Source organism: Lepisosteus oculatus, chromosome 3 (genome assembly GCF_040954835.1).
Source record: "Lepisosteus oculatus isolate fLepOcu1 chromosome 3, fLepOcu1.hap2, whole genome shotgun sequence".
Classification (NCBI taxonomy): domain Eukaryota; kingdom Metazoa; phylum Chordata; class Actinopteri; order Semionotiformes; family Lepisosteidae; genus Lepisosteus; species Lepisosteus oculatus.
In genome coordinates this window covers 1,187,055-1,205,424 of record NC_090698.1, presented here as the reverse complement: position 1 = coordinate 1,205,424, position 18,370 = coordinate 1,187,055, and the positions used below count along the sequence as shown (strand labels likewise).

Here is an 18,370-nt window from a genome sequence, read left to right as displayed (position 1 = left end):
CCTGCGCGGCGCGGGCCGCCTCTATCACTTTCGATTTCGGTTTTCCCTTCTGTGCACGCAGATTTTATTCGGCTCCTTCTACCTCACCTTTCTGCGTGAAACAGAGCTTAAAAGACGAATAGAAAACAGATGCGCACAGGCAGGACAGCCAGCAGGCATTACTCATACCAGGGCTGTTAGCGATTGGAAAATGTGGCGCTGCCCGGGGCTTCCCCTAGCGTGACGTCAGGGGAATTCCAGACTCGTGCAAGAAGAAAGTCTGTAGCTGAGACGCGTCGCCCCACTTCTCGCCTGGCCCGTGGAGGATCGAGAGCTGCGCGCACAGTCATCCCCGCAAGCGCCCGACACGCGTGAAACATCCCGACAGGGCGGCGCTGAGACGATGTCTTGCCGGGCGCAGCCGCTGTAGTTCGGGGCTGCCGACATGGCCGAAGAGCAGTGAACTGGGAGAGACACGGCAGCGCGGCTTTCGGGAAGAGCAGAGTTCAGATCGCTTTACAGTTCGCGCCGACTGCCACTGAGATCCCAAGCTTAAAATGCGAAATATGAGCGTCGGGAATGAGACTAATGTTCTGAACAGAGGTAAGACGGCTTTCCTTATTCAGAAACAGATGAGCGTCTTGAAGTGTGCCGCGGGGCAGCCGGTCCCGCCGACACCTTGAAACCGGGCAGACGTGGCAACGGGGCGGAACCGGGCACCGGCTCGGAGACGTCCGGCCTGTTTCGGGTGTTTTCACGAGATCACAAGCAGCAGGGCAGCTCAGTTTACAGCCCGCGACAGCACCCCGACACAACCAACCAGCACCGAGCCCCTGGCCCAGTTTCCACTGCCTGTCCTGCCACGCCCGCGGAGCGCACCTGCGGAAAGGTGCTTTCAGTCGGCAGTCACAGCGTTTGCAGGCTGTGGCTCTGCACTGTGACTGCTCTCTGGGCTGATGCATCGGTAGCCTGGTGATGCAATTAACTGCCTGCTCGTATAATCTAATGTTTACACCGATACGCACCAAGTTACCTCAGCGTCTAGTATGAGGCTTGCCTATAGAAAAAAGCTGACCCTTAATACGAGTGAGATTTTAGATGACTCTCATGCAGGTATTTTGTGTTTTGGCCAAGGTCTGATCCGAACATATTCTGCGTCCCCGGGCGGTTCACCTGGGGAATGTAGAGCGCGGGACTGAAACGGGGTCAGTACAGAGAGGACAGGAGGACAACAGACGCCTGATGGCCAAGCGGCCGGCCTTGCGCTGCTGCTAAATTTAACACGAAATATCCGAAAGTGGATGTAGATTGTCGTGTGGAAACGAACCGCCTGTTACCGTCTCGGGTTTATAATCACAGACGCTTAAACTCCGGGAGAATTAGTCATAAACCGATGAATGCTGGCGATCTGAATACAAATATGACTCACATAATGCCATCTGTATCACAGAAACAAAATACTCGGCGTTCAGATCTGGTACACAGAGTGAGACCGGGTGTGCCTGCCGCCTGTAATAGATTGATCTGTTTAGCTGTCACTATAATATATTACAGCAACAACAACAGGATCACACACTGGTAACCGGTAGAAGAACAGATCACGCAAGAAAAGGTGTTTTAATCTGCTTTGTAAAGAATAGAGCCTTTCAGCTGAGGATTGTGAGGGGATTGTGCCACGAGAGTGTAGCACCCCCAGTGCCTCTCATTTAAGATGTAAACAGCTGAAAGGACTCTTAGGCATTAGAGTATTAACATCTTAAACATCACAAGAGGCCGATATTAAGCTCTATTAAGCTCTGACCCATCTCCCAGAGACTGTGTGTTTAAGGCAATTTGTGAGAACACCCACTCTCATAGGTACCATGTTATTTCTAAGTCTACAAATGCCAGAGACAATCAACAACCTCTACTGTGGATCACATTAATGTGGGAGTAACATCCTGACCCATACCAACCTTAAACTTAGTGTTGGGGATACCTGATGTTTTAGAACAGTTTAGAATGTCATTCGTAGACGTGTTATAGACAGTTATAACAGAGACTCCAACTGACGTGTGACTCTCTTATTGATACCGGTGAGCAGCAACAGGAAATGTCATCTCCTGTCGCAGGTCTGTGCCAGTAGAGTCCCACAGGGGCCTGGCGAGCTGTTGACATCTGCCTGCACCTGTCATTTCAGCACAGTAAAGAGCTGTTGGAGCTCTGGACTCATAACTGGAAGGTTGTGGGTTCAGATTCCAGTTGAAACACTTATTGCGTCCTTTAGCTGATGTGTGATGAGCGTTCTGGCGCACTATGGCTGCCGTTGCATCATCCAGGTGGGGCTGCACACTGGTGGTGGTGGTGGAGGGGATCCCCATTACCTGTAAAGCGCTTTGAGTGGAGTGTCCAGAAAAGCGCTATATAAGTGTAAGCAATTATTATTATTATTATTATTATTATTATTATTATTATTATTATTATTATTATTATTATTAAGCAAGTTACCTGCACAGCAAATTATGCAGTTTGCTGCAAATTTGATTCTGAGTTTAATGTTAAGCCTCAGGACTATTTCTAACTGTCTGGGGTGAATTAAGACTGGACTGTTTGCTTTTAAATGAGATTGTACACATCTGATGTTGCAAGATCACTAATATTGTGTCCCCTTTTCTTTCTTCCAGATGTAGAACTAGGTGAGTATCACTGTTAATTGATTTTTGTGTTTCTTTGAACGGACAGAAGTCCATTGTACCGAATGCTTACAGGTAACATTCTCCTTATGAAATTTAGATCAAAGATATTCATTCTACAGACAGAAAAACACTGTAGACCACCCTAATGTTGTCCTTAGTAAAGACATGGTAAATGTGTTCCATAAAATAACTTCTCTAACAGTGAGCACTTAGAATTTTAATCCGTGGCTTGTCGCCCAAGCAACAGTAACAAACTAGTGTTGACACTATTTGACATGGTTATATTTATGCTGACATTTGCACGGAATAACATGCAGCACCAACTGTTATTTGTGCCTTAGGATGGGGGGCCTCCATGATGACAAGCTGTTTTGTTTCGCAGACATAATTAATGAGTACATCTCTGAGAGGAGTGATCCTTTGGTGGGATCTGTCCCACGAGCTCTGCCGGGACCCCCACCCCTGTCCCGGGAGCTGGAGCAGGACTTTCAGTTCCTCCCCACAGTCTTTACCAGCAGGACGCCTCGGCCGTCTAGCACACCACAGCTGGTAGCCAGAGGGTCAAGCACGCAGGTAGGCCGGGCCCCAGTAGGACCGTGTGCTGTGCCAGCTCTCGCATGCTGCTCTGCTGCAGGCTCAAGCCCACGGGCATCACCTAAAGAGGAAAGGAGCCCTGTTTAAAAGGTGTATGGAGCTTAAGCTGAAACGCACATTACACATGAATTTAGAACTAGGGGTTTTCAAACAGGATGGACATTTTCTTGTTAACTGCACGTGCATCTGTAAAAAACAAACATTACTGGATGCCAGAAAAGAATCGATCATCCCTGTACAGCCTTGGAACATCCAAGATCCTTAAAAAGGTTTGAGAGTTGGCCATTCAGCCCGTCTTGCTGGTGTGGATTTTAGTAGCTAGTTGATCCAGGATCTCGTCAGTCCTTGGGTCGGGATGAAAGAAGGATATGGAACCACGCCGAAGGAAGACCTAGCAGCAATACTGACTAAACAGAACAAAGAACACAAACTCAAACTGTTACCAGGTTGTCAGACACTTGGATTTGGTTAGTACCTAGCTGTTCATTTTTATACAGGACCTAGATATAACAGCACTCTAAATCTGGGAGCATAAGATTATTAGAAAGCTGAAAAAAACCCATCTGTCCTGAGTTCTGCCATATCTGTAGGCAGGAGTAAGATGCCACTTTTGAGAGCCCGTTTCTTCCATACAGTATGTCCTTGGATATGTCTAAAGAAGGAAATCCCTGAACGTACAGAGACTCTCTTTGTTTTTGAACAAACTTTATTGGTGTCCGCCCAGAGCGGCGCTTCACGCCCCGCTGACTCTTCCCACTTGCCCTGCCAGCTTCCTGCCAGCGGTTGCTCCGCCCCCCCGCTCGAGTGCTTTGTGTGGCTGCTTTTGTTTTCCCCTCTGTGCCCAGACACGGTAGTCCTCCACACGTGAGCCTGGCACTGGGCTGCTCAGCATCTCAAGGCCCTTGACTAGCAGCAGGCCGCCGCTCTGCAGAGGCGGAAAACAGGCTGGAAACTGCAGGGCTCGTAGTGGACTGAGGAGGAGCGTGGGACCCCTGAAAAAAACAGAAATACAAGGTTTCTTTGTTGCTGCTGTCGGCTTCTTCCTTTTTCGCTCTCTTTTTTTTTTGGTTGTAACTCGTCTTCCGGTTGTTGAGACTAAAGATTGTCAGTCAAAAGGTACGTGAGTTTGTGGTCGGTCTGTGACTTTTTTAGATTTTGATTTTATCAGGTAGTGACGTGTTTTCCAGTTAACTACTGTTGCAAAAATGTCTGCAAAAGCTCGCCACGCTGTCATGGGAGTACAGTAATGAGAAAAAAGTATGCAAAACATATGCAGATGTGGAGTGTAACAAATAAGCATGGCTGTGCCCTAAACACTGTAGTAATGCCTCGGGCAAGAGGGCATTTTAATGGCCAGGAAAGTATTTAGAGCACAAGAAAATATGGGCCTATGCAAAAAGCACTTGCACTATCTCCAGAACTGTCTGCTGTGGTTAGGGCTGATGTTTAGGAAAGACTACAGACTGTGTTATCCTGTTTTTAATCTTTCTTGTCCTAAGTCCTAATGTCCAAAGAAGCTTTATTGACATCTTTGAGATTAGACAGCTGGATTAAAATGGCACCTGTCAATCACTAGTACAGGTCCAAGGAGTAAGGAAACGTTCACAGCCATGTCAAAAGCAGTGGACTTGGGTGCAGCTGAAAGTCTTGTTAACCCCATGTCTAATGATGTAGTTAACACAAATGTATGCGGCCCATACAAGAAGTACAAAGTTGAATCTCTCCCAGCAAAATATGTAACATTTGCATGCATGTATGTTCCCTGCGAGAGTCAGTTTTGAAATGAGAAAGTGCAAAGCTACTCTGTCATCCTTTGGTTTTGTGATCTTGGAAGATGGTGGCGATGTGCATGAAGGCCACTGGAGCCCTGGGAAGTAGCTGTTGGAGTCTTGTGTGGTGGACAGTGTCAGTGTGAGGCTGGAAGAAAGATATACTGCCATCATGGGATCACAAGATAACATGCATCACCAGCAACATAGACAGCAACAGTAAAAAGTGCCCAACGCTTCCCAGACCCATGAAACTAAGCTTTCCTGGTCATCGTTGTTGATTTGTTCCATCAGTGATCCAGGGCCACCTGTGTTGGCACCAGGCACATCACAGGGTGACGATTCCAGAAGGTTACTTTTTGCACTTCGGGGATGATAACCGTCAGACATGGCCCAGCATTGCTCAATGTTTGATTTTTCATCATTTTTTCGAAATGAGCAAAAGTTAAAAACACATGAATTAGTCATGTGCTGTGTGACACATGACACATTATTTTAGCTGGTTAGTGTTTTCACTAGAAAACACAGTTCCTACGGTAACTTGATATGCCTTGATTACAATTAGGGTGCTTGTGGTGAGGCGTAATCTAAGCCCACGAAGTGGTCTATGTCCTGCTCACATTAGTTAATTGCTGCATGTAGTTACAATGCATTCCTGTAATTACAAGTGTCCACGTTGCCCCAGACTCAAACTCACATACCAGGATTGCTTATTGCTCACGTGGTGCGCCAGTGCACTGGTGCTCAGCATTAAAAGCATGGCAGGTTTCATTGTCCAGAATGTGAATTTTGCATCTGTCCCTGTCATATAGAATTTTTTTAAAGTATCTGCATAGCCATATGTGTATATGTCTATCAAACAGAGAGTGTGATTAATAGAGGTGAATATAAAACACATGTTTTCTTGTTGGTCTCTGTCAGCAGGCGTCCATACTGCAGCAGGCAGGAGTCCCCATGGCCTCGCCCAATTTAAGCAGTCCTACCGCCCAGCAGAGCCGGAGCAGGGTCACAGACAGGGGCAGGCTGGGGGCCAGCAGGGGAAAGGGCAGCCGCACCGTGATGAGGGGCCGACAGGACCCAGGCACCGAGCAGCTGGAGAGTCTCCTCGACAAGCCGGAGCTGGTCATCACAGAGCAGCCCAAGCAGAGAGGCATGAGGTTTCGCTATGAGTGCGAGGGGCGCTCGGCAGGCAGCATCCTGGGCGCATCCACCACTGAGCAGAATAAAACCCTGCCAGCCATCGAGGTGAGCCTCCTTACCATGCTGACTGCACGCGGGCAGGTGTAGACCAGCACGGCCGGAACAATGGCCAAGACACGCTTGACACTCCCGAGTGCGCCCGCGCCTCGATGGAGTGGGGGGATGCTTCTCCGTCTGTGTTCTGGCACAATGAGGTCTCGTGTTGACCGCTGAGAATAATAAACTAATTTCATTGTGAGATGAAGTTCCTACAGTGTAGAGGTCGGCCATGATAGCTGTAACGCCCACCCTGCGCCGCAAACAACACTAGCCTGAATTAAACAAATATAATACAATCTAATGTCCTCCATGAGACAAAAACAAGAAGAAATCCAGCTTGATTTCCAGAAACCTTGTACAGTCGGAGCTGAGATGAGAATCACAGAGTAACAGATAATGTAGAACATAAATCATTGCGGAGAGGAGAGCGTTTTAAGGGTGAAGAGTCTTTTCTTTTGGCTGGAACAACAGTGGTAACAAACTGAGCCTCCTTTAGAATGAGCACTGAGCAAGCGTGCTTATCAGCTCGTGTCAAAGTGCACTAATCAGAATAACTCATTCTGTTTTATGAAATCACAAATGTATTAATGGAAAACATTTCTCTACTAAAGAAATGAGTTAATAGTACAAGGAATGTGCAGAAGATTGAAGTGAAGTGCAGATAGGAGGGACCTTCCTGCCAGAGGAACAGATCGCATGGTGTCACTATAATCGTGAGAAAAACAATCACAATATCTCCACTTTAAAAAAAATAATAAATTAATCATTCCGTTAGCCCATAACAGTTTTCCAGAAAGGCAGAAAGGGGAATTCTCCGGGAATGCACAGTCATTCCCATGGGGTGATTCCCTTACATGGGAGGCAACGTGTCTCTGTAATGTGTACAAGAGGCTTGGGGTGCTCCAGCAGCATGGGGGTGAGGTTTGAGGGCGCCCCCGACCCTCTCTGAGCCGAGAGGAGAGGGGCTTGCTGAGCCCGTGTACTGCTCAGGCTGGCTTGTCTTCATTGTCCAGCTCCTCTCCTGAATACAGTGTCCACTGAAGTCCACTGGCGGCCTCAAACATCTCTTATAGCGTCAGGAAAAAAGGACTTGTTTGAAATCAAGCATTTAACTTGTCAACACAAAATCCAGTTTCATGTCCACAAAAATGCCAACAAAAGGACTGTAATACAAAGAACATAAGCAAATTGTGCATTTAGGACCAACAAGTGTAACATTAGGCTAAGTGTTTACGAGTACAAATCTTTGAACACACATTTATTTGCAAAAAATAGACTAATTTCTCTGACAGATGAAAATTCACCATAAGGTACTTTGCCATGTTTATGCTAGTGACTGGTTTAATTAGAGAGCAAGATTTTCAGTGAATCATCGAAACTATGGTCTGGTTCCCGCCAGTGTGGAATCATGCTGGGATTTTCCCTCCTTCCCATGGATAATTCCCTTATTCCAGCTCTCTGCACTAGCACAGATCCTCGTCCAAGTACCTGTGTGATTAATGGACGAGTCAGTAGTTTAGCACCCTACGCCAAAAGCAAAGGTCCTGCCTGAAGAAGAGTGTCATCGGGCAGACTTTAACTTCCAATTAAAGTCAGTGGATCTGAAGCCAGAGCTCTGTGGTGAAAGATGTGGGAATGAGTGATTAAGACAAGTCCTTCCATTTTAGTTGCGGGGAAACGTACAGCAGGTGAAGAAGATGAAAGTGACCGTATCCTTGGTGACCAAGGACATCCCTTACCGCCCACACCCACACGGCCTGGTGGGTAAGGACTGCGTCGATGGGGTCTGTGTCGTGACCATCAACCCACGGACCAGCCGGAAGCACAGGTGTGCCCCTGCAGCAGTGCTGCCCGCCTGACCCTGCAGAAGCAGCTAAACACACACGCTGATTGAAAATGATTGTTTCCGAGCAAAAAGATATATTCAAAGATGTAGTTTTAAATAGTGTGATCCATAAACCTCCCTCTGGGTTCCTGTTCTGGAAGGTGGTGACATTTACCATAAGAGGAGTGTAGTTACTGTGCAGTTTAATTAAATGTAACAATATTTGTTTCTTTGTTCTCCTTCAGATAATCGGTAATAAACAGTTTCCTTTAATCCCCAAAGATCCGGTTCTTCCAGGTTGTTCTTGACTCTAGATCTGGAGCGAGCTGGTCCAGCCCTGGTCCCGGACAGCCGCTGGAAGTCATCTTCTAGATCTAGATCTAATTCGATCTGTTCAGAGCTACGCTGTAATTAAAAACAAAGGAAACCGTGGCTTTTCAGAACCAGGGCTGGAGTCCTGGAGAACATTTCACATTTACTGAAACAAACAGCCTCTTGTGAATCTGTGCTCTGCGTCGCCCCCCTGCTTCAGTGCGTTCTGACATTGTGCTGTGGCCTCTGGCAGCTTCTCCAACCTGGGGATCCAGTGTGTGAGGCGGAAGGAGATCGACCCTGCGCTGGAGAAGAGGAGGAGTCAGGGAATAGACCCCTTCCACAGTGAGTGTGAGACAGCGCAGCGAGCCGTGAGCTCCCGCCCCGCGCTCCGGGGGCACAATCGCATCTCGGCTCTTTTCCCCCGTTTTATTTTGCTGACAGATGTATGACTTTAAAATCTGAACATAATTGCCAGTCTAAGACTGTGAATACTTTTTTCACCACACAGCACTCTGATCTCAGTGTTGACTTTACTCCATAGTTATGGCAATGATGTAAATATTGAATGAAATCTGACCGGTGTTACAACAGTGTAACTGCACAAGTTCTGCTGTTTCAGCACCGGGACAATGCTGACACGTGTCTTCCTTCACTCTGACATTCTCTGTTGAATTACGGCTCGGTAAAGCAGTGTAAAGCACATCTTTGCTAATGTGACAACTGAAGCAAGATTTTTAATGGACTCTCTGATGAGTTCTTTGTAAGTCCTTTTATAGCTCCCCTCCTCCCTCCTCCCTGCACACACCTCCGCGCCGCAGTGCCAGTTCTGAGAAAATACACACCCCACTCGTTATTTGTCAGTTACAGGACAGCCCACAAAAATGCATATACAACCAGTTCTGTCCTTTCTTCTTTCTGATGTTGCACTGTATGTCTTTAGAAAGTTCTAAAAATCCCCCCCGAGCTAGAAGCACCATTGTAAAGACCACAGCCAAGTTATTTACACAATGTGGTTAGCAGCAGCTCCACCTTGTAACGGTTCGGTTTAAACACACTAATTTCAAGACTATGAACATTTAAAATACCCACTGTCCCCTCTGCAGTGACTGATGTCGCTATTGTACAGATCTTACTGGTGTCCAGGGTTTTGCATCTTCATGTTTTCTTTAAATATGTCCATTTTGCTACAGCTTAAACTACAGCTACAGACAAAGCTCGACTTTACACTTCGTAACATTTGTGTTGCAGAATGTTTTATCTAAGCTATACAGTATATTCAATTCAGCCTGTTCACTCTAAAATTAAACCTCTACATTAAAAAAGAAACCTTTTTTAATGTGTCACTGACCACAGAGACCAGCCCAAGAATATTTTTCCATCCTGTTAGTAAACATTACTCTGATCTCTTTCCTTAAATCAGCTTCTGGGTTCTGCAGCGAGAGGGATGAACTACTAAAGAGAGCACATTGCAGAAACAGAAGACCAAGACAATAAATGGCATGGATTAAGTCAGGGCTCGCTTAATATGATAAAGTTTACATTACAAGATTTAGATTTTCAGAAGACTTGATTCACCATAAAAGATTAAGTCTTTAATTCCAGGCAGTTGGCATCCAAAACTGTAGATAAGGGGTGAAGGTTACGTAATGTAATTAGTGAAGCACCACAGGGATCTGTGTTAGGACCAGTGTTCTTCCTAACTCAATATCAGTGATCTAGATATTGTATAGATATGGTGTAGTGAGTAAACCAGTCATGTTTGCAGATTATTCTATAGTAGAGGGCTTAGCAAACACTGTAAAAAAGCTGTAAAATAAATTCCAAAAGACTTCAACAAGCTGGAGCAAATATCTGACAGGTGACATTTAATGCAAGTTCAGATCTCTGCACCAATCAGCTGCCAGCAAACAAACGAACGAGATGGACTGCACAGGCTCTTGTTTCAGCTCACTGTTCACAGCTCATGAAAACAGATTCTGAGCGAATCCCGTTCTGCAATGTTTCATGAGAGTGTACTCCATACACCCGCCATGAGCTTCATTCAGTACGTGTACGTGTATTCCCTTGAACTTTCCACCTGGGTTCTGCAGCAGTGGTTTGATCTTCAGCTTTTTTCACTTGTTAACCTGTGCACTCTCTCTTCTGAATGCTACTGTGCTGGTGTTTACTCTAGCATATATTTGTTGTTTCCTTTTAAACCAGTTTAAGCATGTCTTTGATTGAAAAGAGCTCACATATGCATTCATTATGACAGGAAGTGATATGAGATGCAATGTATTTAGTAAAGACTTGAAACTAAAAGTGAATAATTTATTTAAAAAAATTCTAAATTGAAAATGCTTTGTTGTTACACAGCTTTATCAAGATTGCTTTTCTTTATGACCTTAAGGCTCCTGATTTGTTGTTTTTTTTCAGTGAAGATACTGTAAATGGTCTTCTGATATTTGCATTGTAAGTAAAATGTAGCAATTAAGAATGATCACAATACTTAATATTCAAAGTTTGGTGCTAGGCTTAACGTTTCAGTTTCTGTAGAAATCAAAATGTCTGAGGAAACCCGGTCATTAGGGTGATTCATGTGCTCTATGTAAGGTAGCCTGATTCTAGCTTGTCGTGCTCATGGAGCCTCTCTAACACAGATGTGCTCCATGAGTCCTCAGCACACTTCAGAATTCTCTTGCTGAGGTCAGTGAATACAACCTGCATTGTTCATATCATTGTAAGATGCATTTAAAAGTTTACAGTTAAGATGAGGTTTTTATTTTTTCAGTTGGTGACTGTAACTAGACCAGTGAAATTTGGAATACTCGAATATAATCTTGTTGTGAAAAACAATGGAGACTTGGCTGAAACTGTTGAGGTTCTAAGTAAAGCAAGGCAATCGCGTCCCTGTTGAAACTGATCTTTTGATTTGCTGCAATACGTCCATGTGGTATGCATGACCCATGGTCCAATCCACGATTAGTAGTTCCTGTACATTGGTGTGTTTATATTTTTTTATCTTTTTGTGTGACTGGTTCCTATTACACAAACTTAATTAAGATAGAAATAGATTAATTTTAATATACAGTATGTAAATAACATAAGAATGCTTACAAATGAGAAGAGGCCATTCAGCCCAGGTTGGCAGTGGTTAAGACATGTGTTGTGACTCTATGTACAGAAGTGCCTTCTAATCCCATTCCTCTGCAGCAGGTCTGCGGGTGGACATGTGATATATTTTCAGCCTCTCACGCAGTTGTTTTCTTCGTGTCCTTTCGTTTCTCAGGTGGGCATTCCAAGAGCATTGAGGACATCGAGATGAATGTCGTCCGGCTGTGTTTCCAATGCGAAGTGGAGAAACCGGACGGGGAGAAATATTCCCTAAGCCCTGTTGTATCTGAACCCATCTATGACAAAAGTGAGTTTTCTCGCCAAAGCAATACAGCTGTTCTGTGTAGTGTCATTCCCTGTATTGCATTTACTCTTTCTGTTGTGGTCACTGCTGAACCACTTTCATGGGGTTTTCACCAGATTCTTTGCTGGAAGTCTGCTTCATGTGAAAGATGATGGATCTCTTTACTCAGCCTGCATTCAGGAATGTTTAGCAGTACTGTACTGCAGAATAAAACTACCATCAGTTATGAACCTTCTCATAAGGGAAAGACGTCTAACTGGTTAGATAGACTGGAAAAAATTTTTTTTTTTTTTTTAATTTTTAAAATTTACAAAAAGTGCAGAGAGATGGGGGGAAAATGTTATCAGAATTCCTTAATCTGGACACAGACACAAGTATTTGTTCAAACACTGCAGTTTCTTCACATTTTGGCACTGTGATTAACTGAAGCCAAAAGCAACCAAATATGTAATTAAGTGGAGTTGAGGTGTACAGCCCGACTGCAAGGAAGGTTTTTAAGTACTCTGCAGTATTGTAGACTGAATGTGCCCAGAGTCGTTCAGAGATCCAGTCGTTCCTGGTGCTCTCGGTGACAATGCGTTTCCCTGTTTCACTGTTTCTAACAGAAGCTACAACTACATCGGAGCTGAAGATCAGCCGTCTGAATGTGGTTCGGGGGCCGTGCACGGGCAAGACCGAGATCTACCTGCTCTGTGACAAAGTCCAGAAAGGTACAGGAATCTAAGAGCACAAAACAATTCCAGGAGTGATGAGGGTGATTACAATATAGTGTAAACGAAGACATTTATAGACGGACATCTCCAGCGATGTACTTCGCCCAGTGCAATAAATATTGCTCGTCAACATGGTAAAATTGGCTCACAATGATACTTGTCTCTAGGGACAACAGCATCCAAAACATGAAGGCTTGCTGAATGTTTGGAATATTTGGGGAGACAGGTTTGGCCTGACCCACTTGGCTCGTGGGGGAGAGTTAGCCCACAGGGAGAGGAGTTGGAGCCCCATTCAGAAAGAGTGGATCAGGGGATAGGTGCAGGGTGGAGACAGGGTGCAGCAGGGATACCTGAGATGATTGTGAAGGGACGTGCGTGTGTTCGAGATATACAGCACAGCTCATTTCTGTTACAATAGTGATGACGAACAGCTGAGTGAGATTGACTTGTTGTTACCCCTCCCAAACTTCAGTCAATAAGCCCTCTTGTCCCCTATTATTCCCCTCCTTCAAGTAAGTCCTGTATTATACACCTGTATTACCTACAGTACAGTACCTGTATTAGTGTGAGTATGTAGTTTAAAGTATTATGAAAACAGTAATACAGCAAATACAGTAGTGAGCAGGATACAAAATATAATTGAATAATCATGAAATGCAGGGAACACAGCAGGTGCACAGCTCTCACGAGTAGGCTTCCCTGTGTCTCTGCGCGAGTCGAAGGTTCGTTCTTCCCACACATGCACACCAAACTGGTCACCATCATCCCACCCCTCAACTCATTCCAGATCTCAGTTTTTAACTCTGAATCAGGAGCCCGTGGGTGGCCCGGGTGGAGCCGCCGCGGCGCAGATCTGGGTGGTCCAGTAGTAGCAAATAGTCAAACGAGAACTGTGAAGGCCGAAGTGGAGAAGGGTTCCATGTGAACCGACAACCTTCCAGCCACAGGCGCAGAGCCTGAGCCACAGAGCCTCCGCTCCGCCCTGAGCTTCCCCAGCCTAGCTCAGGTGTGTGGCTCACCAGATTTGAATTTGAAACTTCCTGCATTATTTGATTTTGATTAATTTTTTTGTCTTTGACCGCGTAGACATGAATTAATGTAAAAATATTTAGCGTAAAACACAAGTCCACTTATTACACTTAATGCATGAGGGAATAGCGTTGTTGGAGATGGATGATGTCAACACTTAAGTCTGTAGATAGTAAGTGCACAAAAGTACTCTACCAACCACTTTTTGCTTATGAGAAAAATCTGTATGTAAAAACAATACATATAAAGATTTGTGCAACACTTAGGCCCCAGAAAGAAGGTTTCAGAAGCCCGGTTTTGATTTGCAGATGACATCGAGATCATCTTCACTCACGGAGAGTGGATGGGCAAGGCGGAGTTCGCGCAGACGGACGTGCACCGCCAGATCGCCGTCGTCTTCAAGTCGCCGCCCTTCCGGGACCTGGACATCCAGGAGGAGGTGGACGTCCAGGTGCAGCTGAGGCGTCTCTCGGACCACATGGAGAGCGAGCCGGTCACCTTCACCTACCTCCCGCACAACCCCGGTACGGCCCGGCGGCAGGACAGCGCGCAGGGCCGCTGGTCTCGGCCGCTCCTCTTTGCTTGATGTTTTCACCTCTCACGATTACCCACAGAGTTTTAAATCGTCGATATTGTAAGATATTGGTGTCACTAAAGCTTTAACATTTTTATAGGCCTACTGGAAAAAGAGAGCATAGACAAATCACACACCAGTATTCCTAAAACATTCATCTCCACGTAAGATGGCAGGTGTTTTCCTAAGAGCTACGCAGTGGTACGAGACATATCTTATGTCCTCTTTCTTAACACAAGAATGTTCTTTTTGTAGCTTTTTATGTGGTAGATTGAGCATTAACTCTTTCCTGAGAGTTCTCACTGTCTTGTGTTGAGATACAGATAACAACCAGCTCGTTTGGGCTTTCTGTCACTTTGCAGGAGCTGTTGGTGCAAAAATGTGAATTTAAATGAGTCTGAAATTCAATGTGACATGAAAGTATAAATCCACTAACAGCCATTTCTGGCTACCAACCAGATACCAACCTGAAACCAAGAAACGATCATTAACTGAGGAAATGAGTCACTGTCCCTTTGTTGCAATATACTTAGCAACAGATCATGTTACAGCTTTCTACTAAGCTATTTACATATTTATTTCATTACAAAAACATGTAAATTACATCTGAAAATGACAGCACTTAGGTGTCAGCAGTTAGTTAGCAGATAGGGTTTGAAGGAGTTTTTCCTTCTTACCTAGACAAGCTGTGGTAATAATATAACACTAACCATGACATGGAATGACTAGTTTTCCCAGGGCTGTGTGCAGTGAAGCAATTATTGCTGGTGCGGACCGTACAAATAATAAAATTTTTGACGTGTGTACTAGAAATCACTTGTAAATATCAGTTTATCATTTTAATTTGTGATGTCAGCCTTAATTTCGGATTGTCTGAGCTACAGTTTTCTTTGTCCTTTTCAGACCCCTATGAAGTAAACCGGAAGAGAAAAATCGCTAAAGACGTGTTTGGAGATGGAAACAGAGTTGCAGGTATTTGCTTTGACAAAAGCGGGTCCAATTTCAAGGGTCCCCTTTCTCTACCTGTAGATAAGCTCTGACAGGTTTTCCTAATTTTTCATTTCATTTCCCATAGCGACAGTAGTAAGAGAAGCAGGGAGCACATGCCCCAGAAGAAAGGCATCCAAATAAAAGAATGAAACTCTGACGCTACACAGCTCCGTTGATTTAAACATCTCAGTGAGCTAATAAAACAGTGCCTGTCACAGCACACATTCCTCAGTCACATCTGACATATGACTTATGTCATTTTACCTTTAGTTTTATTACTTAACCCTTGTGTATTTATCAATTTCTCTACAGTGCATATAAATTGTGGGCTAACATGTCTGTCTTGCATTTTGTGTTTTGTATTGATAACTGTAAACACGACACAATCGAGCTATCAGTTGTTAATTGCTGTAAATTTTCTCTGTTCTTCAGCACTGAGTCCAGCGCTGCCTGAAGCCTCCAGTTCCAGATCTCACGGGTTCAAACAGTTTCCTTTCGGCACGCCAGACATTCCCCTTCAGATGTCCTGTCTAGAGGAACGTACCGTCCCGCACGCCCACTTTGTGGAAGAGATGCAACACAACTTAAGCTGTGGTTATGAAACCGAAACTTCGTTTTGTGCTGAGAACGACGGTTCATCCTACAATGACTACAAAATAGCAGGAGAAAACTTAAACTCAGATGATATTTCTAAGGTTTTTACAGCTGTGTCAAAGATCCTTGAAAACCAGGGGTTTTATTCTTCAGGGCAACAGCAAAACTCAACCACCGACCCTACGTTCAATACTGGCACTGATTTCGCTCAAGTGAGGCCAGAAGAGGGTCAAAACAGCAGTTATTCATTAACTGATATGGATCAAAACTTCAATATGTCCACCCTGGACATAGAGTTCCCTTGCTCCTATTCTGAAATGCTTCAGCCATACAATTATAATCTGACCAATGGAAACCCTTCATGTCTGGAACCGATACAGCTACAGGATCCCAGCCAAACTTCATGTGTAGCAGACATGGAGTGCAGGTTTCAGCACAGCGATAATGAGAGCCAGAAAATGCCAAGAGTCAAGAATGAAAGCAATGAATAAGACCTTAGCCCATGCTGGAGAGTGGTGGGAACAAAGATGTGAATCACGTGTGATGTGGCCCTTGTTCGAGGTGGCACGACTGTGAACTTCAGTGCCTGGTGTGTGGGTTTCTGCACGAGCTGCTTATCAGACCTGTGCTGCTCTCCTTGAGCCCTGTTTCTGTTACAATCAAAAACCTCTAATGCAGTTTGTTACAACGACAGCACCCAAACATGACAAATGTTGTTTCAAAGACAAAATCAGCAGCTTTCCTGGTTAGCTGTCCTTTAAAAACGGCACAGATTGTACCTACTGTAGGTACAAAGACAAAGGAAAAATTGAATTCTGCTTTTTCTGATTGTTACATCTCTACAGATCTCAAATCATATACAAGCTGTACTGTCTTCAATTTGAGTAGCTAGGAAGGGACTTCAGGGTGAGACAGTGCTGACGAGGTTACATGCATTAAACACGATGTGAAGGGACAGCCGCCTGCCTGCAGCCTCCCAGCTGTAGCATGTATAATAGGAACTGAAGAGCTGCTACAAACTGAACACATGTGTTGCGGATCAAAAGTCACTGAACAAAAGTTTTCTCAGTGAATTTGTTGTGAGACGTTTTTGGTTTTTAACTATAAAGACAAAATATCAGACTCTAAATCACAACCACTGCAGGACTTCCAGCGAGGCTTGTTCACCTGCAGGGGACACTGATTGAACAGAGCATCTCTTCTGGCTTTTGTCAGTGAAGTTGATCACGCAATATCCACACAGAAACATCTTTACAATCCTTGTGAAGCATATTACAGCAGCAGTTATTTTTCTTTACTGTGACTTAGATGCTTTATCAATCATCGAACAGTGCATTACCCACCCAAATCTTCAAGTATTAAGCTAATAATTCTGATTTGCATTTCATGTATATAAAATGGGGCAGATTATTCAAATAATTAAGCACAAGGTGATCAAGAAGCCACACTGATAAATGATTGGTTGTCAACTGTAAAATGGGTTTGTAAAAGTTTGTAAATATTGTCATGCAATTGTTGTCCTTTTGTGATATGTAGCCTTGTGTAAAACTCCTTCTTGGAGTTTTACATTTAATTGAAACATTCCTCCAATTTCACAGAAAGAGCATTTTCAAAATAAATTTAAATTCCTAAAAAACGTATAATCAAGCTCTACTGTAGTGTCCATGTGTCTAAAACCTTATAAATACAGTCTTTCAAGAAAATGCAGTTGCTCCTTCTGTACAGTAGTCACTGGTGGAAGAGGTTCGTCAATCGATGGCCCCACTGTCCTACTGCATGTGGCAGACCCCATGCGGAACAGTCAGTAAACTCGCAGATCTCTCCTAACCAGCTTTTTAGAGGGTATTGGATCTGTCTTTTTTCAATAATGGAAATTAGTATAGAAAATTAAAGAGGTTTGAAAATGTGACAGCTGGATTTTGTCCATCATGAAATAATTGGAACATTATGAGTATTAATGGCTTTAAAAATCTTGTAAGTTCTTTGTAATGGGTAGTGTTTACAGCTTTTTAGAAAACTATGCACAGCAGGCCAGAGGGATCTTTAATCATTTAGCATTTTCTTCTCTTCCAGTAAGCAGAACTTTGAATGAATTGGACAGACGTGATTAAGACAGATGTCTTGTTGTACAGTATGTCCTTTGATTTTATTTTTCCAAGAAATTAAACTTGCATCCCAGACTTAACAGAGCTCTTCTTGTGCAAATGATGACTTTCCTGTGGTTTATGAAAATGTTTTCTTAAATAGTAACACTAGAGTTCCTGAGAAACTGCAAACACTTGCTCATGTGAACTACCAAGCAGCTCCTTCATAGTTAACAAGGCTGTTGAAGGAGCAAAACATGTTTCATTTCTGCTTTTATCAGTAATTATTGCCGTTTCTAAACGTTGTAGAGTATGATTCATTTCAAATACATTTTCTGAGCAAATTTCCTCTTTGCTGGAGGTGATAGTGGGGGAGGAGCATCCCAATATCCAATGGCAATATCTTCTGGGCACTCTTCCTTCCTCCTCGGCTGCTATCAGTCAAGGGCTTTACAGGCCGGATCACACCGACAGAGAGGACCATGGGAAAGGTCGCCACTCAGAGGAGTTAAGTTTTGACCTGAATGAGCGTATAACTGAACTTGCTAGAGGTAAATACTGAGGCATTCTGCAAAAACTTCACTGTGTAACTA

General features: G+C 44.2%; 1 protein-coding gene across 5 annotated transcripts; it reads left to right on the top strand.

The window, feature by feature from the left end:
• The first annotated feature begins 39 nt into the window (after positions 1–39).
• On the top strand, positions 40–17,878 carry relb (v-rel avian reticuloendotheliosis viral oncogene homolog B). 5 transcript variants are annotated; one of them, XM_015341056.2, is made up of 11 exons: positions 40–582; positions 2,643–2,654; positions 3,037–3,227; positions 5,942–6,262; positions 7,924–8,084; positions 8,647–8,738; positions 11,665–11,796; positions 12,399–12,503; positions 13,844–14,059; positions 15,013–15,081; positions 15,532–17,878. In XM_015341056.2, the coding sequence occupies exons 1-11, from the start codon at positions 537–539 to the stop codon at positions 16,182–16,184; spliced, it is 1,998 nt and encodes a 665-aa protein (XP_015196542.2). In that variant the 5' UTR covers positions 40–536; the 3' UTR covers positions 16,185–17,878. The 5 variants fall into 5 exon arrangements, with proteins under 5 accessions (XP_015196542.2, XP_015196541.2, XP_015196545.2 ...); XM_015341055.2 differs by having other exon boundaries at positions 5,939–6,262; XM_015341059.2 differs by lacking the exons at positions 40–582; positions 2,643–2,654; positions 3,037–3,227 and adding an exon at positions 3,235–4,262 and having other exon boundaries at positions 5,939–6,262.
• Positions 17,879–18,370: the final 492 nt, after the last annotated feature.